General features: G+C 37.8%; 1 protein-coding gene across 1 annotated transcript in view; it reads right to left on the reverse strand.

Moving 5' to 3' along the window:
* Positions 1 to 2435: 2435 nt before the first annotated feature.
* The window catches only part of Dnaaf6 (dynein axonemal assembly factor 6), a 40539-nt gene continuing 21060 nt past the window's right edge, over positions 2436 to 21914 (reverse strand). Inside the window, exons 6-7 of the mRNA XM_006970314.4 lie at positions 5965 to 6050; positions 2436 to 3256 (exon numbers count right to left, since the gene is read on the reverse strand). Coding sequence (XP_006970376.1) covers positions 3130 to 3256; positions 5965 to 6050 — 213 coding nt within the window. The 3' untranslated portion in view covers positions 2436 to 3129. The remainder of the gene's footprint in view (positions 3257 to 5964; positions 6051 to 21914) is intronic.

The raw sequence follows: 21914 nt of genomic DNA on the forward strand, positions 1-21914 counted from the left end.
TTATATAAAACATGGAAAGCATAGAAAATGATGTAAAAAAGATCACGGCAGGTGAATACCAATGGAAATTGATACAGCCATGTTAATATTACATGAAATGTTCTTGAAAACAATAAATTATTAGAAAGAACACTGCAACAAGCCAGGCATGGTAGCACACCTGTAATCCCAGTACTCGGGAGATCAGGGCAGGCTGGGCTTCATCGTGATTTTGTGGCTAGCTTGTATGTACTATATAGCAAATTCCAGGCCACTCTGAGCTATGCTACAACAACCTATCTATCTCAAAATAAAAATAGAAAGAAAAATAAAACACACACAGACAATTTACACCCTATTTTAACACAAGACAATACAATTAGAGTTCAAGAACCAAATAACTTAAAAGAAATGTATTTAGCAATGAAAAGAAAGTAGATTCTAAAACAAATTCTGCACTATTATCATCCTTTATAGGGGAAAATTGTGGTGTGCATTAGGGAAAATAAAGTGGGAAGAGACACCAGCTTGTAGGTACTTTCTGGTTTTGCTTGAATTTCAAAGTATTTTGTATATGGTTAAAGTTTCGTAGCTGCAGTACACCATCATGTATATTTTTCTAATGAATAAAATCAATAATATATTTTATTTAAAGTACAATGTATAGGATAATAATTTGCTTGTGCTGCTGCAATCCATCCCAACTGCCCTCTGTTTTTTTCCTCTTCTTATCATCTCCTAACATACTCTCTTCCCCAAGCACTGAGAATAAAGTTCCGAATTGAACCATAGTTCACAAGGTTCTATAGGACAGTTCCCTGGTTTACATTTCCAGCCTTCTTTCCAATCATAGTTCCCCCACGATTATGCCTTTCCCTTTTTTTTTAACTGCTCTTGTAGACCCACATCTTCACATCTGCTAACCCTTGTACTGAAAAGCTTTACTGCTCTCAATTCCCCAAGACCCTGTGTATCTTGTCTTCAGTTTTCATGCTAGTTAGGTTTGGGGGGGGGCTGGGGGGTGGGGAGAGTTTGTTTGTCTACAGGACAAAAGTTGGAGTTATCTGAGAGGAAAGAACCTCAGGAATTGTGTCCATCAGACTGGCCTGTGGTCATGTCTGTGAGGACATCTTAATGAGGTGGGAGGACCCAGTCACTATGGGTGGTTCTACCCCTGGTCAGGTCCTGGATGGCATAAGAAAGCAGGCTGAGCAAGCTATGGAGAGCAAGCAGCCTCCTTCCGTGGTTCCTGTTTCAATTCCTACCTTGACTCTCCTGGAGGATGGACTGTGATGTGGAAGTGGAAGTCAGATAAACCTTTTCATTCCCAAGTAGCTTTTGGTCATGCTGTTTCATCACAGCAAGAAAAAGCAAGCCAGGATAGTAGAATATTCTATGCCACAATTGTGGTTTGAAATTACAATCCGGAAAGTGGCTATGATTCCCTAAAAATGGTGAAAAGATAATCTTCCTTTTATATTGTATTTCTACATTTTATTTAGTGGACAATTTCTATTTAAAAGAAGAAAGTCTTGTGAATTTGCCTTAAAACAAAGCAACAGTATAACCAATGCTATTTTTACTCTAAGGCTAAGGACAGTAAAGGAGAATGATTTCTAGACAGGCGTAATTATTGAGCATATTTTGCTGTTCTTGGAGCCCTGTTTCTTTATATAATTGATATAGCACAATGTAAGTAAAGGCCAAGTCATGGTGACCTAAATATCTTCTGGTCTAGGGACAACTTGAAGACATTCTGTTAGTTTGAGAAATAATTGTCTTCATAATTAGAGCCAGTGTTAAAGGAAAAAGAGACACTTTTCAGAGTCACCAATGTTCTCTAGAGAAAAAAAATATTGGTTACTACTTAATATTGCCCCAGAGATTATATGTTAGGTTGTGATATTAAATTACTTTTTGAGACAGGGACTCTGTATATAGTCCTGGCTTTCCTGGAACTTACTGTGTAGAGCAGGCTGGCCTTGAACTCACAGAGATCCGCCTGTCTCTGCCTCCTGAGTGCTGGGATTAAAGGTGTGCGCCACCACTCCCTGACCTGTGATATTAAATTCTTAGAACATAACTGTCAAAGAAGATGCTAATAAAGCGAAGCAAACATCCTTTAAGTGCTGCAACAGCAGTGACTGAAATCCATAGACACGAACTTCCTTTGTGTCGCTCCCTCCATCCCTCCGTCCCTCCCTCCCTCCCTCTTCCCCTCACAGAACACAGTCATGTTGGTAACTTCTTCCAAAACCTTAGTCTAATTCTTCTGCTGGATCTAGTTACAAACTAGATGTCTGGTAGTTATAAACATAATTGACACCAGGAAATATTTTACTGAGTAGTCTCTTGATGGTTAACACAGAAGTGAGAAACATATTTCAGATGTTTATCTCTTTTCAAAATTTACTCTCACTTAATCTTACACTTCGGCAATGATGTGTGAAGTCAAGTTACAACAATGATAAAATATAACTTTTAATAAACAGTTATGAGATAAACGTATTCAATAGTACAGAAAATGCACGGAACACTGGAACAATGTATAAAAATAAGAATGTCCCATTAGGAAGATAAAAATGAGAGAAACTTGAATCTACAGATATATCGATAAATATTCCTTTTTCAAGTAAACATGGCTCATAAGATACAGCAAATTATTTATAGTCCTTTTTTACCTATATGTTAAGGAACAATATTGAGGGCATAGATAGAAAACAACATAAATCATTGATAAAATCAATGAAAAACAACCAAATGAATTTTTCTGGTGATAATTATGATGAACCCCTACATAGCAGATTCTATCATAATGTAATTAACTAGATCTTCAGACTGCTGATGTAAGTGAGCCACCTAGTTTATGGTCACAGTTGCGCTGAGCAATTGATCATGGAATCTAGTTGGTTAATCTGTAAATATTTTATTCAGCTCTCACTATAAAAATGGAACAGCGCCTTATTGTACGAGAGAACTACATTTCCTACAGTAACAGAAGTGACTGTAACTGATCAAAACACCACTAAAATTCTGGATCTTTCTACAGTATGTTAGAACACAAAAGAGAACACAGCCAATATCCAAAGACTAAAAAACTGTTATCACTGCCATGTAGTTTTCCCGTATATTCTCTTTATTCATGCAGTTTCAGGAAAGATTGAAATCAAACTCCCTTTGCAGGGTCAGCCTGACTTCAAGTGTTGCAGCTTCCTGGATATAGGATGCTCTAGCACTGTTACTTTCCACAGGGTGGGGAAAGTTTACTATCAGCTTCCTAAAAATGAGACAAGATAAAACAAAATAAGATTAGAACCCAGAATTAACTTCCTGAAGTACTATAGCATTTTTAATAAGGCAGTGTGTGTGTGTGTGTGTGTGTGAGAGAGAGAGAGAGAGAGAGAGAGAGAGAGAGAGAGAGAGAGAGAGAGAGAGAGAGAGAGAGAGCAGGATGCCTGAGTTTCCCATAAAAGTACTTCGACAATATAATTACCAAATAAAAATATATCTATATAACACAGATCATGCATCAGTTTGGATCCTTATACTTCTAAGCAGGCAAGCCACATGCATACCCATAATGCTAACACTCTGGATGTGGAAGTAGGAAGACCCCAAGTTCAGGGCCAGTGCAGACAACAATGAGAATCCCAGGCTACCCTGGGATGCATAGTAAGAGCCTGTCCCATTTTTAAAAATTCAAATAGTTGTTTTGAGTGAGTCTACCTCTTTCTTTAAACTGACCCCCTTTTACATCATCTAAACAGTCTCAGGTTATGTCTCTAGCATAGAAATAGAACCATGCCTCTTTAAGTTTGTTTGGCTAATCTGGTGTCAGTCTAATTTATATGTAGGTGGAATTCAGACAGCTGATACAAATCTGAAATTGGAGTGCTTCTTTAACGCTTCTGCTAACACCACTTTAGGCTGAACCTCTACTACATATGTAGACTTGAAAGATTTGGCCTGGACTGATTTCAATGCCAGGTCAATGAAAATATTTCTTTCTGCTTGCTTCTGGTTCTTACTACTACACATTGACAAAAATTTCTTGCAATAGGTTGCTTGGTTTATCTTGCCGTTTATGGCCCAGCAGCTGGACAGTTGTATGCTTTTAGATGCATCACTGCGATGAGCCAACCATAATCCTGTCATACTGCTATGAATCTAAATTACGCAAAGGGTCAGAGCATACTGATACCTGAAGAAATGTAAATATGTGAAACACGTATTAACCTCACTTTCTCAGTAGACAGGGCTTAAGTGTGCATGTGTGGATGTGGTGTATGTATTTGTGTTTCTCTGTGTGTGCTCATGCAGGGCAGAGGTTGACATCAAGTGCCTTCCTCAATTGTTCTTCCTTTTTTTTTTTTTTTTTTTTTTTTTTTTTTTTTTTTTTTTGAGCCAGTAAGCAGCACTCCTCCATGTCCTCTGTTTCAGTTCTTGTCTCCAGGTTCCTGGCCTGCTTGAGTGCCTGCTCTGGCTTTCCTCAGTGATGGACTAGGACCTGAGAACTGTAAAGATAAAATAAGCCCTCTCCTCCCCAGGTTGCTTTTGGTCGGGGTTTTATAACAACAACAGAAAGCTAACGCAGACAGTATATATGTTATTTTTCATTTGTACATGTTATTTAGATAATTTAACATATAAATAGAGTATGCAAATGACCTGGTGCAGCCCGAGTTCTATGTGGGAAAGTGCCTCTGTGAGAGACTTTCAATTTAGTGAGTTCTGATGGATATCTGGAATGATGGCAAAGCCAGAGCAGCTGCCTCAAGATTGATGGAGACAGTGAGAACTGCTAGAGAAACGGAAATTAACTGCACAGTGTGGAGATGTGCGTGTGATTTTAGCAGGCATGAAAATATGGAAGACTGTTCATTTAACCAACTTTCCTTACAAAGGTTGTAGGAAGAATAAATGCATATAAAAATATTGTGTAAAGCTTAACTACTCCTTGGAGTGATGATAAGAATAGTGAATCTAATTTTTGTAAGATGGGATATTTTTGTGAGAATACATTTTTAAGTGGTGGGAATGATCAGAAGAAAGTTTAGATAAATATTCATCTGTAGATCATTTGTGTTAAATGAATCTACTGCAGAAATAAAGAGTAGACTTTTGTAGACTAATCTCCTCAAAGCTCTAAGCTCAACAAAAGAAAATTATAGATACTGATTATAAAGGAAAAGAATGTTCCAGGAACTGCCTGCTTCCTAAGCCCAGTGGGAAATGATGATGAGTTCCAGAGAACAGGCCACAGCAATCACTAATACAAGCTCACTACTACACATCCACACAGAAAGGGAATAATCAGTGAGATATTTCTTCTAATACATGCTGGATTCCAACACTGTCCTTTTAAAAGACTTAGTTTTGAGAGACAGGACTGGTTTATCTATGCTTCAGGGGAAATATTTTGTAAGAATTTTCCTGAATGTGTTGTCTGAGGAACATGATTTGAACTGATGTAATGAGAAGACTATCCTTTTGTGGATTTTAAAAAAATAAACATACCTCAAATTTTACCTTAGAGGCCTACTAACATCTAAAAAGTTTAAAGATAATGCTTCTCTTATATAACCACTGTGCCAAATTTTCTATTAGTATGTATGCAAGGCTTACAGCTTAGCATTTCCAGTTATTTTTTTCCTGATAGATAAAACTATATTTGAATGTCAAGGATTATGTTTCCAGGATATCAACCCATATCCAATATGCAGTTGCAAAATATGAAAGCTAGATATTTTCAAACATTTTTTGGATTGATCACAGTCCTGTGCATGCTAGGCAAGTACTTTACCAAAAAGTTATATCCTAGCCCAAAATTCACTTTATTGTGCAGATCAAAATATCTGAATTCTCAATGGGCATTTCATCCTTCTTAGGACTTCAAGGTTGATTAAAACTAACTATACTTTCAAAAGCAGTATTTTAATGACTCATTAATGTGGTAATAGCCTATTTCAATTCTGTTTTACTCACTTTTTAGGAGTGCGGAGATCAAGGAGAGTTTCTTGGATGTCAATCTGAATTTCAGAAGGGTTTGTATCAGGCAGTTTAATTTTCACCTAAGATAAATAAGAAAATACTATCATTTTGGAGAGGAGTTACTTTTAAAAGCATAAGGATGTATGAAGAATGGAGACATAATGTTGTTTGAATCTTAAATGGTCTTTTAACAACAAAAAACCCAAACAAACAAACAAACAAAACCCAGAGCCAGATATCAGGGTGAAAACTGAAAGATCAGAGAAGCAGAACAGCCAGCCACTAGTTCTTACCTCTATGAAAACCTCAGCCTAAAGAGAGTGAGGTCCTGTTTCCTTTTTCTGCCCTGCCATATTACTTCCTGGGATTAAAGGCCTGTGTGCTTCCCAAGCAAAGGCATGAGATCTCAAGTGCTCGGATTAAAGATGGGTGCCACCACTGCCTGGCTCTGTGTCTAATCTAGTGGCTCTGTTATCTGATCCTCAGGCAAATTTATTATGGTACACAATATATCACCACAATATAATATGTACTAAGAGGAAGTGCCAACTATGTGCCAGGTTATGTGATTTCCCTTTATTGATCTTAATTTTTCTCATGGAGAGACCGAGTAGTTCAGTGAGTGGATAAAGGACAGCCATCGGTAATGTGACTAAAAGTTTTCTGACTCACCACTAGATTTGGTAGAGATCTTTGAACACCTTTATATTAGTAGGTTTCATATAAATGTATAAAATGTCATGTTAAGTGTAGGTTGGCGATGGTAATTTGTAGTCTCCTGGTAAAAATACCCATACCACATTTCCCGGGAAAGTGCTGGCATCCAAAAAAGTTAAATTAAAAAAATATATAACTTACATCTCCTAAGAAGGACTATCTACTAGTTTAGCAAGATTTCACTTACAAACGTCTCATCACAGTGACCACAGGGCCCAGCAGCCAGCAGCAGTTCTACTTCTGGTTATATATCCAAAAGCATTGAAAGCAGGAACTCAAGGCCAATTATGGCTACACACTGAGTTTGAGGAAAGCCTGGGCTACATTAGACCTCGCCTCAAAACGATAGCAATGACAAAAAGGAAAAAACAAGACAAAAGAAAGAAAAAGAAAAAATTCAAAAAAAAATTGTACATGGTTTTGTTCATGATAGCTGTATTCAACATAGTCAAAATATATAAACATCCAAAATATGCATCAGTCGATGAATGGATAAAGTGTAGCATGTACACACAATGGAATATTATTCAGCTGAAGAAAAGGACAAAGTATATTAACTATTTATAAATGTATATGAGTATGCTGTCCGCATGTTGTCTGTGCACTATATGTATACCTGGTGTCTAGTGGTCAGAGGAAGGCAGAGATCTCCTGGACTGGAGTTACAGGCAGTTGTGAGCCACCATGTGGGTGTTGGGAATCCAACCCAGGCCTTCTGCCAGAGCCACTAGTGCTCTTTACTGCTGAGCCATCTCTCTAGCCAGATCCAGCACATTTTATTGATAAATCCTGAAAACATTATGCTAAAGGAAAGAGGCCAAGCATTAAAAGGTGCATTTTGTGGGATTCAATTTATATGGCATGTTCACCATAGGCCAATCCAGAGACAGAAAGTGGACTGGAGTTTGATAGGGGCTGTGGAGTGGAGAAAAGTGGTATCTGCTTAATGTGTATGAGATTTCCTTTTAAGTATATGAAATAATTTGGAAATAGATATTAGTGGTAGTTACACAGCACTGTGAATACATCAAGTGTCACCAAGGATAAATGTATATTTTACCGCCAAATTACACTTCTCTAATTTACATCTGTCTTAGTTAGGGTTTTTATCGCTGTGATAAAATGACATGATCATAAACAACTTGGGGAAGAACAGGTTTACTTGGTTTTAGAGCTTATAGCCTCTAGGGCAGGAACGGATGCAGAAGGCTGCTACTGGCTCAGTCCCCATGGATTGCTATTCTTATGCACCCCAGGACCACCTGCCCAGGAATGTCCCCACCCCAGCAAGCTAGGCCCTCCTCCATCAATCATAAATTTAAAATAATGGACAGAAGGCTTGCCCAAGGGCCAGTCTAGTGGGAATATTTTCTCAATTGAGGTTACCTCTTCAAAAATGACTCTCACTTGTGTCAAGGTGACATCAATTAGCCAGCAGACCATCTACTCTTTTTGTGATGGGAGTTGACATATATTATGATATGCATATATAAATGTGTGAAGACATGTAATTTCCATAAACAAAGGAACAAAGAAAATGGAATCCAAAGTTCAGGTAAATTATGAAGCTTTTTCCAGGGTAAACTAGATGACCTGACATTTTAGTTATTTGGAGAGTGCAACTGTTGGAATGGCCAGGGTAAAAGCAAGCTTTAAGGGAAATGCATATGAAATAATGTAACATACTGGAATTTCCTCCTAAAATGCTCAATACATAGTGTAAGGTTTGTGGATCAATACATGTTTCTGAATTATATTTTCTTTATTAAATCTCTACTTAAGTATGATGATAAATAGCAATCTAGAGGTGACAGAATTTAAGTACTTCCTGTGGTTAACTTTACATTTTAGAAATTAAATCTTCACAATTAGAGATGCCTTAAGTGAAATAAATAGCACATTTTTCACAGAAGCAGTTATAGGCCCTCTGCCTCAAAATAAATGAGCATTAGCTGGGACGAAAGTCCCACTTTCACTGAAATAACCTTCCAGTCAGATAGCCAATTTGAGATGCCCTTTAATGTGTCATAGTCGCCAAATGGATCAAGGGATAGAACTATTTGTTTCTTCACTTTGAAATGTTTAGATCTTTAAAACAGTATTTCATAACGGTTGAAAGGATAATTGAGAAGAAATACTGATGATGTATGAGAAATTTAGATAGAATTCCTAGGCAGAACTTCAAAGTGGTTATTATAATAATCTGTGGTTCCAGTGAAAGATAATTCAAAGAAGCAGCTCACTAATTTTTCCTCTTAAGAAAATTAAAAGTGTCTGCTACAATATTTCAAAGGAGGGACAAGAGAAAAGACAGATTAGGTGGGATGGTGCACACCAATATCTCACAAGATAAGGATTCCATGGGGATCTTAACAGCAAATCCCCTCTTGAAACTGGAAGGACTTGTACTCGTCACATGGATCAAGGGATATAGCTGTTTCTTTACTTTGAACTGTTTAGTTCTTTAAGAGTAAAAAATTATCTCTTGTAATCTTAGCAGAAAACCCCTCCTGAAACATGAGTCAAACTTGTTTAATAATTGGTACTGTCAATGAATACTTGGAAAATAGTTGACCTCTGATTGTGCGCAAAGCTTTCTTTGTTAAAAATTGCCAAGTATGGGATACCACTGACCAAACAAAGGAATTTAGGTTCTTTCTTTTACATAGTTTACAAACTGAATTCATTTAGAAATGACTTCACAAACAAGATCTGAACAATGATGTTATCAATAGAGGTGCTAATGCTCACCGCAGAAAATACCATGGGATTCCACCCACTAGACAAGGAACTACAAGCAACTAATGACTGCTGAAAAAGGGAGACTCAGTCCCTACTAGGAATGAGCTCCCTAATTAGTTACCCACCACAAAATGTTCAGCCCTAAAATCATATACATACAAACAATAAAAATGGACTCAGCAGGTTGTGTGTGTGCACACACACATAAGAAAAGGAGGCTGACAACTTGAGGGGGACATGGGTGGGGCTAAAGGGGTAAAAGGAAGGGGAAGGGATGTAATTCTATTCCAATTAAGACGTACTTTAAAAAAGGAATAATTTTAGAACGTTTCATATGTAACTTGGCTGGTCTATAATATTTACTGGAATTTTAGTAAAACTTAATATGTACAGATGGTTTCAGGTTGGTATTTTGAAAACCATTCTAAATTAATTCAAGGGCTGTAGATATCATAAAATACTTCTATTTGTCAGAAGTATAGACACTATTCCTGATACATTTGATTCTTTAAAAAAGTTAAAACAAAACATCAGGAAACTGTGGTAAAAGAGACTTGGATAGGTTTTATCTTGAATTGCTTCAACAATTTAATTTCCCATTGCTGAACTATGGAAACACATGAGATCTTTTTTTTCCATGCCACCACAGTAGTTTATAAAAAAAAAAAACAACTTTTGAACAACAGTAATCTGTAGGAAAATGAAAAAACAAAAATGATGGATCCATACCTTGAATTTATATAAATATTCATCTTTAAAGAATAAGTATATAGCCGGGCGGTGGTGGCGCACGCCTTTAATCCTAGCACTCGGGAGGCAGAGGCAGGCGGATCTCTGTGAGTTCGAGGCCAGCCTGGACTACCAAGTGAGTTCCAGGAAAGGCGCAAAGCTACACAGAGAAACCCTGTCTCGAAAAATCAAAAAAAAAAAAAAAAGAATAAGTATATAGAAACATGTATTCTCTATAACAAGGGCACAAAATCAATAAGGCATAGTTGTAATTAATGTAAGTTTTCTGTAATGTCATTATCGTTTGAAACATTCCAGTACTATATTGCCATGCCTTCCTTTTCTTTTTAAAATACGTCCCAGAAACATGACTCTTCTCCTATCATAGGAGTCAAGAGGAAGCTCAAGAGTCAACAGGTGTGGTGAGGTGGCCTGTAACTCCAGCAGTTGGAAGACAGGCAGGAGGATTGTGAATTCAAGGCCAGACTAGGAAACATAGTGAGACACTGCTTACAAAGCCAAAAACCAAGCTCAGCTCATCCTCAGTCTTCCACAGATACCTAATCTTCCCCTGCTATCTGTCTTGATACAACGCAAACCAAAGCCATTATGCTTCTCTCTCCATTTTCCCAAAACAATAAGAAGCCTCATTCTTTATAACCTAATAATTAGCATATGGCTATTTGTATCTCTTCTGCTGCTGTTTCCTCCACTTCACTGATTCCTTGATGTCTTCTGTTAGGTCCACTGGAACACAGAACGCCTCACCCCTTCCTCACTGCTCACCTCTTTGAATGGTCTCTTTCTTTTCTGTCTAAGTGAAATCTGTATCTCCACTGAGGGCACCATTTCCCTCACAGTCTTTCCAGTTGGTTCCTGGGTTTGTTTGTTTGTTTCTCCCATCTCCTTTATGTCACTGTCTGTCCCTTCTCTTTCATTAAAAACATTTCATGTCGTACATCAAGCCAAGTGACAAAACCCAGACACAGAAATGAAAGGGCCTCTCTTATATACACAATCTTCTAAAAGGGAAATGCATAGAGAGAGAATGGTGTTACCAGAGTAGGGGAATGCAAGATTCTGGTAAAAGAGTTCAAAGTTTCAATATTGTAAGATGAATAAACCTAGAGATTTGAAATGCAGCATGAAGACTATAATTAAGATTATACTGTATAATAAAAAATTTCTGAGATTCTGCTTTAGGTACCTTTTACAAATGCACATAAAAGGTAACATATGAAATGATGTATATATAAACTAACATGACTTTAATAATTATTTCATTATATATATGGATATAAAACTATTTGTACATGTCAACTACATATAATTAAAATTGCCACATCTTTATACTATACTGTCATTACTGTTTGTATTCAAATCATCTGTCAATTTTCAGGATGCTTCTGATTTCAATAGTTTCTTATTCTCTGTAATATTTCTAATATCATCTTATATCTCAAACATTAGTGATTCAAATGTTTACTTGGATGATTTTTAATATTAAATTTTTACTTCTTCATCTCCTTTAAGTCTATGCTCAAATATTGCCTTGTGAGAGGCTTTTGCTGTCTATACGACAGCAGTTCTAATTAAGGAGATATTCATCAACTGTTATTGTGTGCATGTATGTGTATATACATCTCTTCCTAAATATAACCTGTTTAGTCCACATAATGTTACTTGTATATATGATTTCTGGGCTGAATGTTGGCAATGGGCAACCAACTGCTGTGCTCTTTCCTGGGGGGCATCACTTCTCCCCCTCCCAGCTCTGTTCAACTGCCTGTAGTTCTTTGGGTAAAGTTGAGGCCTTGTGAGCTTGCTCCCACCACACCCACATGTTCACTGCTGTCTTCCTTGCTCAGCTAACAACTGAGTGATCATGCTGGAGAATCTTTATAAGTGTAGCTTCTGATGTTACTAGGACACATAATCTCACAGGAAACTCCTTGATCCTCTGGTTCTTACAATCTTTCCACCCCCTCTTCAAGAGAGCGGGAGGGGTGTGTGGGAAGGTTTGGAAGGAGGAAACGGAGAGAGAAACATTGTAATTGAAATACAATCCCAAAAACAAGCAGAAAGGGGGACAGTCATAAGAAATGGTGTTCTTTATTCGCTACTATCCCATAATATAGTTCTAGGGGTATTAATTGATATAACAAATAGAAATAGGTGGCAAAATTTTAGAAAAGTAGGAAATAAACTTGCAACGTGAAAGAACACTCCAGGTTGAATGAAATAACTTGGCATACTAAAGGATCAGAACCATATGGCTAGAGTAAGTAGAAAATAATGAACAGAGAAGTAAATGCAACACGAGGTGAAACTGAAAGAAGGTAAGACTGAGATCATATAGGAACTCACAGATCAGGACAAAGGCATTCGAGTCTTGTTCTAAGTGCAATAAGAAGTCATTTAGGGGCCTAAGAAAAGAAAGGTGTGATCTAATTCTGTATATTTGTTTGCTATCTTTCATACGAAAAAAGACCTTGCTATATAGTCCAGCCTAGCCTTACATTTACTCTAAGCTGACCTTGAATTTACCATTCTCTCAATTCTCCCTACAAAGTACAGGAACTGTTTACTTTGTAGAGATCAATTACACTGTGTGTCAAAAGGCTACAGTCGAAGCATGGAGATGAGTCAGAGAAAAATCAAAACGGATCAGGCAAGAATTGGTGGTACTTTGGAACATAAAATCGATTGCAGTAGTAATGAAAATTAGAGGGATTTCAAATGCATTTTGAAAGTATAACAAACAAGACTTGCTGATGGGCTGACTATGAAATATCAAAGAAAGAGGAACGAGAGCTGAGTTGGGTTTTTAGTTTGAGCCTGCTATATGCTAGGAAAGTGCTGTTATCTCCTAGCTATATTATCCCTAGTAAATAATATTGCCATGAGAAAGTTTAAAGAGAAAAATGTTTAAAAAAAAAACAATTATATGAGTATTTTTATGGACATGTTGAGTTTCTGTCACCTACTAAAAAAGTGGGAAGTAAGCCAAGGGACTAAACTGAAAGGGAGCAGATAAAGAGGAAAGGATGTCAAGGCTCAAGGGAATGTGCAAACAGTGATATGGGAGGGAAGGAAAGGAGGACTGGACAGTGATGTGGAAAGAAAACCAGGAGATAGGTCATTAAAGACAAGACAGAAACTGGGTTTCAAAGAGGAAAAGGTCAACAGAGTGGAATTCTGCCGAGTTGTTTCCTTATATGTCCAAACTGTCTCCCACTGTCTTTTTTCCTGAGACAGAGTATTATCAGTATGCAGATCAGGCAGGCCTCAAACTTGTTGGTGATCCTTCTGTCTCTGTCTCCTGAGTGCTGGAATTACAGGCACGCACCCCCACAGTCAGACAAACTGTTCCTTTCTAATCAGGGCCTTGAAAGTAGAGGGAGGCTATTTGGCGTATTTGTATAGGGAAATACTTTAGTTTTCAAGATTATCCTTTAGTGGTTGCTAAGGAGGGAACTCGGGGCCTGGCATGTTCTCGGCAAGTACTATACGTCTGAGCTGTAGCTACATGCTCAAGACTGACCCTCTTAAGGCAGGAGTTAATAATCCCTGGCCCCTGAGTACGAAATGATAATATCTTGTAATATAGTAAGTGAAAATGCATCTATTCTTTCCTAGGCATCCCTTATAATCTTAGAGTAGGACTGCATTTGAATGTTTGTTCATTAGATCCAGTGACACACAATAGGAAAGAAATAAATGTCAATAAAAGAACAGCTATTTGTCATCAGCTTAAAAGCATACTTAAAACTCTCTTATTCTACAATGTGCTTCAAATCCCATGTATTCTTCCATCTCTCCCCCTCTCTTCTCTACTAAACTTCTGTAAAGAATAGTATTTATTTTGGGGTCTTGTTTTCCTCTCTTTCTCAGGCCTGCTCAGTTTGCCATTTTCCATGACACTGAAGCTGCTGTCTTCCAGAGACCAACAAACAGTTCTTTGTGTTTATTTTTCTCACACTTACTTTATTTTTGAGACTCATACATGAGTCCTATATTTACATAATTTCTACCCCATCCTCTTCATCTCCAGTTCTTCCTGTATCTCCCATTCCCTTTCAAATTCATGAGCTCTTCTCCTTTAGCTATTACTGTTACACACACACACACACACACACACACGCACACGCACACGCACACACACCATGTACACATGTGTATGTGTATGTCTGTGAACACAGTCTTCTGAGTCCATTTAGTGTTGCTCATATGTATATGTGTTCAGGACTGGCCACTTCTTTATTTTTATTAAATTTTCCATGCAGTATATTTTGATCATATTCTTTTCCCTATCCCAATCCTCCCAGAGCCTCACCACCTCCCTGCCTACCACCTTCATGGGCTTGAAAAACAAAACCCCAAAAGCAAAAATCAAAACAAACAACAAAACTCTTACAAATACCTGAGACTAGATAGGTTATGGGTCCTTAGGGGAAAACCTACTACTATTATTCTGCTGAAGGAACATAGCAATGACTCCTAAAGACATACCCATAGATCAGGGAATTGATCAACCCTCATTACAGAAGCTTCTTCTTGCAGTAGATAAGCATTAACACAGAGACCCACAACTAGACCATGTGCAGAGACTGAGCTACTCTGGAGCACTAAAGCTCAGGGATCTAAGTGAAAGAGGAGGCGGAAGGAATGTAAGAGCCAGAGGTGGTGGATGACTCCAAGGCAACAGTATCTTTCTGACACAACAGAGGCAAACACGTATGAATTCACAGAGATTATAACAGCAGAACAGAGGCAATGCACGTATGAACTCAGAGAATGTAACAGCACACCAGAGAAGATACACGTATGAACTCACAGAGAATGTAACAGCAAACAGAGGAGATACACGTATGAACTCACAGAGAATGTAACAGCAAACAGAGGAGATACATGTATGAACTCACAGAGACTGTAACAGGACAACAGAGGAGATACACGTATGAACTCAGAGACTGTAACAGCACACACAAGGCCTGCACAGCCTCAAAACATACAACATCCCAGCATGGGAAAGGGGAAGCGACACAAAATCCCACCTTTAACCAGGAGACTATTTGTAATTGGTACCTGCTGGCAAAGGGAAAATCGGTTTTCTCTAATAGAGTGGCACTTGGTATATCAACCACACTCCAAGGCAGGTCGCCTGCCAAGAAGTAGTTGGCTAACACTACTTGTTTTTGGTTTTGTGAGCTTTTTATTTTGTTTTGGTTTGGCTGACCACTTCTTACCTGACAAGTCTAATGTTGGTCCCCGCAACTCTGAGTATCTGTTTTAATCCTTCTTTATTTCTTTTAAGTTATCTTAACTTATATATAAAAATGTACAAATTGGGCTGAGGAAATGGCTCGGGGGGGAAAAGGGCTTGGTGTGAAGCTGAGTTCCAATCCCTAGAACCCACGCAGTAGTTCTGTATGTCTGTAATCACAAGGCTTCTACCTCAAGATGGAAGACATGGGCAAGAGAACAGGCAGGAGAAAACAACATAGAGACTCCTGTCTGAAACCAAACGGAAGGTAAGGACCAACACCCGAGCTTGTCCTCTGATCTCCACATGCGTACTGTGGACCCCACATCACCTCACCCATTATGTGCACAGCACACACATACACATCACTCATATTAATGAGGTACAACACGATGTTTTGATACATTTATACAATGTTATGTTTTAATCAAGTTAAACCTATCTTTCTTGCCCAACATGCACCCTTTCTTTATTGTGAAAACAATGAACCTCCTTTCTTTTAGCCTTCTGAAATGTACAGCACATAATTATTGCCTGGAGTCACCCTGCTGTGCAATAATATCCCAGAATTTCTTGCTCCTGTATAACTATAATTTACTGCCCACTAACCAACCTTTCCCTATTCTTCTCCTCTCTCCACTCTCTCCCACCTCTGGTAAATAACCATTCTATTCTTTACAATAAAATTGCTTATATTCTATGTGTCTTCCTTTGTTCATCCTTCCCTTAAGTGTTGGTGTTTTTCCAGCTATGAAATTGCTTGTCTGTAATCAAATGTTTCTGCCAGTTCTGGCTCAACAATTATGGACCGTGTGATTTTGATCATTTGATGAAACCACATCAAAATTGCATCACTGAAATGTAAAATTATTGATGATCTATTACTATGTAATATGTATAAGACATCTTGCACCATTATACCATCCATGGTTTTAAGACCTTGTTGCAGTTATTGTGTATCTCACTATGAAAGGCTTTTATTTTTACACTAATATTGATATTTTTAACATTATAAATACATATTACTTTCATAATAAAAAATATATTAAGTCAATACAATTATATTAACTTTTAAGAATATATTTGTTATCCTCTCCCACGACCACAATCATTATAAACTATTGTTATAATATTAACTATAAATGTATGTGTGTTACTGAGAGAGCTATTAGAAATTTAATTGAAGGTTCACTGTACTGCCTCAAGCTGATAATAAGGAATCCTATTACAGCTCAAATATCCTCCCTGACACATGGCTTGATATGTAACCAATCAAACAAGGTCAGGATAATCAGGAAGCTAAAACAAGACAAAATAGGTGTCTGTCCTCTAGAATTTTAAATGGAAAAAGATAATCAACTTCATTACTAAGTAGCTAAATCTATTTATTTACTAGAAGTAAATGAATATGACTGTTTTAACCTTAAGATACAAATCAGGATTCAAGAAGCACACTATTCAAGAAACAAGTGAATTCTCAGTGAACTGATTAGAATGAATGACAGCTCTTTGAAATAAATACATGTGATAAACATGTGATTCCTGGTTCTATTTGCCAGATGCTGACTGCCTTCTAGACCATCCCTGGATTCCTTCCTGTTCTCAGGGATGTTCAAGGATGGGAAGAAGACTCCTAGCTCGCACTTCAAAGAAATGACCATGAAAAACAAAACAAAACAAAAAGCAAGCTGGTTTGTTTCCTTATCAATATAGATTCTTCAAAGCATGAGTGCAGAAGAATTATGCATCAATTATAGTTTAAAAGGAATATTAAACTACCTGCAGTCTGCTTTTTCCCTCTCTTAAAACCATGAATCACTTAGAATAACCGTATTCCCATTCAGTTTTGGACATTAAATATGGAGATGAGTGAAATGGGAATTTGCTGATCTAAATCCCCCATGCACCCACCTGCTTCCTGAAACAAAGTGTCCTTTGCAGAAGCTGGACTATCTCCCTTCATATCTCAGATGCCCATACTTCTTTTCTTCCCCTATACTCCTCACTTGTCAACCACTGTGCCTCTGTCAGCCCTACTCTCAGGGGTTAGGCAAGCTCCCATTCTTTCTCACCTTGTTTCTATGATGGATGTTCTTCCTCGATCAGCATCTTTGTATCTCATACTGCCTCTGGAGTAGTCCTGAAATTCATACCCTGCCATTTAACTCACCCCCTTTAAAATAATTACCGACTATAATGCCAGATAGGAAAGCTAAAATATGACAGTCTCTTAGTCTCTTTTACCTTTCATGGCAAAATACCATATTACTTGGTAACTTAAACAGTAGAAAGATAGTTTTATTTTCTCAGTGCTCTGAAGCCTGGAAGTCAGAAATTAGCATGAGAGTGGTATTGACTATGGTGAGGAACTTCCTGGTGTACAGGAGCAAACTCTCTGGTGTCTCTTCTTACAAGATCTCTCAGCGCATCCCGAGGATTTCACATGATCTGGCCTGAACCTATTTCCTAAAGGCCTCATCCTCAAATTTTATCATGCTGAAAACTTAGGGTCTCCATATATGAATTTCAGGGGTACACTATTCAGCCATAGTACATAGTGGGACATTCAAGGGATTTCACATGTAGCCCTGCTTCACTTATTCTGTCTTATCTTTTACATATTTACATGGATTCTGAGGCTTTAAGAGCTTCACAGATAGTTCTCAAAACACATATACATATAATAACAATTAATGAAAAATGAGGCCATGAATTTGAAAGAGAGTAAGGATGGATATATGAAATGGTTTGGAGGGAGGAAAGGGAAAGGAGAAATGTAATTATTTTATAATTTCAAAAACAAAAAAGAAAGAAAAGCCACACCACATGCTTTCACAGTGTTATGGCTTTATTCATACTGCTTAGAAAGCATTTTATATTTGCTACCTGACAAAATACCATCTGTCTTTCAAATGTTCAGGTCAAATGCCACCTCCATTGTGATATGACTTGGATTGTCCTTTCTTTGTACTCATACCATTCTGCACATACCTCTATCAGAGTCCAACAGTCTTAGTTCTGCCCGATTTTACAAGTATGTTATTAAACCAATGAATTGCTTGTGCTTCCATACCCTCATCTCTAAAATGGGAGTAATAATAACATCTGTGTCAGGGTTATTAATAATTGTTGCTTCTACAGAAATGCCTAGCACATAATCAACATTATATTGACCATTTGCTATTATTCCTATTATTAAGTGAAAGCAGCAAAACAAAATAATTTTTTCATCCTGTAGGAAAATATCTCTATTATGCTACTCTAGTGACCCTGCAATATTCACATAGGCCATATAAGCAAGGTTAGACTATAGTGTGACCTAGGTCTTGGCAGAATATATTATGATCCTCTGGGAATGTGGGAAGATAAGTAACCTTTATGGGATTGCCTCACTGCTGTTTCTTATCTGCCTCTCTAACTTGTAAGGGGCCCTCAATCTTGCAGGAGGTTGCCATGAGGCAGTGTCTCACACTACGTCTTAGTTCTAGAAAGGCACAGAATTTGCCATTTCACTTACCCTAAGCACAGACGCAAGCTATAAAATAACTAGGTGTAGTGCAGAGTCGACCCCACAGCAATAGTTTACCCTACTGCTCAGGTTACCCGCCATCTGGACCCTTTTAGTTTTATATTATCCTTTAAGCAAAGGATTTGAGGAGCTGATTGAATAGTGATCTTGTTAGTACTGTCTGTGTAAGTAATAATCTCCTTCCTTTGAGGGCCATTGTTTTCCTATTGATGAATCTGTGAAAATCTGTTCACTCTGCCTAGCAGCTCCCACTGCACCAGTGCTTAGGGACTTCTTGGTATTGTCAGTAAGGGAGAAGGAGAAATGTGTTTACTTTGTTCAACATTATTTATCCATTGTATGGTCCATCTATAGCATCTTGGCACATACTAAGTTCTCTTTAAGTATTTGCTGAATTAAAAATGTATAGCAAACAATGATATGCAACTATTCTAAGACAGTATAGTCAGAGATATTTACAGAAAATCCACAGAGTGGAAACCTGGGGAGGGGGGAAGGATGGAAAATACAAAGAATGAAAAGGACACTAAAATCAAACCAAATTGGAACCTTGTACTCATGAGGTATACAGAAACACATCTGTGGTGGTTTGAATGGGAATGGCCCCTACAGGCTCATATATTTGAATGTCTGGTTCCCAGTTGGTGGACTGTTTAGGAAGCATGGGAGGTGCTGCCTTGTTGGAGGAGATGTGTCACTGGGGGTGGGCCCAGTCTCTCCCTGTATGCAACTTTCAGATTAGATGTGAGCTCTCAGCTACTGCTCCAGAGCCATGCCTGCCTGCCTGCCACCACACTCCACATCATGATAACCATGGACTAGCCCTCAGAAACTGTAAGCAAGCCCACAATTAAGTAATTTCTTTTGTAAGTTATCTTGGTCATGGTGTTTAGTCACAACAATAGAAAAGTAACTAAGAAGACATCTATGTCACCCATGAAGAAGAAACTCTAGCTCCCTTATCATTCATTAATTCATTAGGAGTATTTGATACCTTATAGGCTCAAACTTAATATAATAATATAAAGAGGAGAGACTAGATCAATATTCTTCAAATGTGCTCCAAGGAGCTCCTATCATTGTTATTAGATACTTAATGGGTGATGGTACCTTTTTTATCAAGAAAACGGTACTTTTATATGTTAAGATTTCTCATAAAAGTGTATTTGTAAAAAAAAAAAAAAAAAAGGTTCGACAGCTAAAACCAAATCAAAACAAGTCTGTAAACCACAGACTAGCTCGAGCTCCAGCTCAAGAATACTTCATTAGAGATCAAGACAAGGGAGACTGGGTGGTTACATGCAGGAGTAAGTGGCAGGGGTAGAGTAACAGGCCATCAGAATTTCAATAATGGCACTCTTTAGGTGTGGGGCTAGAAGAAAAGCACGAATGATAGAATGTTTTTAAGTCTCTGGACTAGATTATTACATATCAACGAAGTCCAAAACCCACTTAAAATAGCTGGTGTTGAGGTTCAATTTTATCCATGTTTTAGTATGTCTGATACTGAACTGCAACACACAATGTTGATGTGTACAGTTATCTTTTTGATGTAACTATCTTTCCTTTAAAGCATTTTAATCAATTTAATAACATATGTATAATGTGAAGATGTCTTAGATACAAAAAACACCATGTTATCAATAGAAAACTAAGCGCTTAGAATTGAGAAAGAAATATTTATCTTAGTTGGATTACTATTGTCATGATGGACATGACCAAAAGCAACTTAGGGAGGAAAGGCTTTATTTCAGCATACAACTCTCATGTCAGATTTATCACTGAGGGAAGTCAGAACCAGAACATGGATGCAGAGGGCTTGGAGGAGTGCTGTGTGCTGGCTTGCTTTTCCTAGGTCACTCAGTTTGCTTTTTTTTTTTAAATTTATTTTTTACAGCCTCAGACCACCTTCCCAGGAGTAGCAAAACCCACAATGGACTGGGCCCTCCCACATCAATCATCAATGAAGAAAATGCACACACTAACTTGTCTACTGGCCAATTTCGATGGAGACATTTTCCTAACTGAGATTCCTTCTTCCCAGATGAACCTGGCTTGTGCCAAGTTGACAAAAAAACTAACCAGCATAGATGGGGTCAGCAGCCTCTTTACTCTGAATCTTACTAGTCAAGTTAAGCAATGACAATGGATGCCACCATTCATTTACTCACAGAAAAAAAATTCAAGCTAAAAATTGGGAGTTTATTATTTACTGTGCAGGGAATCAACCCAATGACCTCCTGTATATTTCTATTTCTATTATTATTTCTAACCGAAACACTTCCGACCCAAGTCGGGGCTTTTTAAAAATTCTGTTTTGAGAGTCAGTTTATCAGTATTTGATTGCCCACGCTTTTCTTGATTCTTGTTATAGTCACCATTTACTCAAATGCACCATGCTTTTACCCCTTTCCATATACTCTTATCTCAGCTTAGCAGGCCTTTCTTTGCATGTTGAACACTGTAGAAATCCTATTTATCTAAATATAATTAACTGATCTTTTTCTGCTTTCTATCATTCTGTAACTGTTACATGCCTCCACACATGTACTGACCACACAGAACTCCAGGGATTCTTTTTTAGACATCTATCACATTCACTGGAAATTTCCTGAAAACAATTGACTATTTCTGAATTCTCTTTGTATGTTAGTACTTAGGACAGTGTTTGGCATGTGGTAGAATTCATTTAAGAATTTAAAGACGGCCGGGCGGTGGTGGCACATGCCTTTAATCCCAGCACTTGGGAGGCAGAGCCAGGTGGATCTCTGTGAGTTCGAGGCCAGCCTGGGCTACCAAGTGAGTTCCAGGAAAGGAGCAAAGCTACACAGAGAAACCCTGTCTCAAAACAAAACAAAACAAAACAACAACAACAACAAAAAAGAACTTAAAGATGAAGAATAAAGATGAAAAGAAAGGAAAGCAAGAAAAAAAGACCAGTATAGAAGCGGCAAAGGGTGG

This window comes from Peromyscus maniculatus, chromosome X, assembly GCF_049852395.1.
Source record: "Peromyscus maniculatus bairdii isolate BWxNUB_F1_BW_parent chromosome X, HU_Pman_BW_mat_3.1, whole genome shotgun sequence".
In the NCBI taxonomy this organism is placed as follows: Eukaryota; Metazoa; Chordata; class Mammalia; order Rodentia; family Cricetidae; genus Peromyscus; species Peromyscus maniculatus.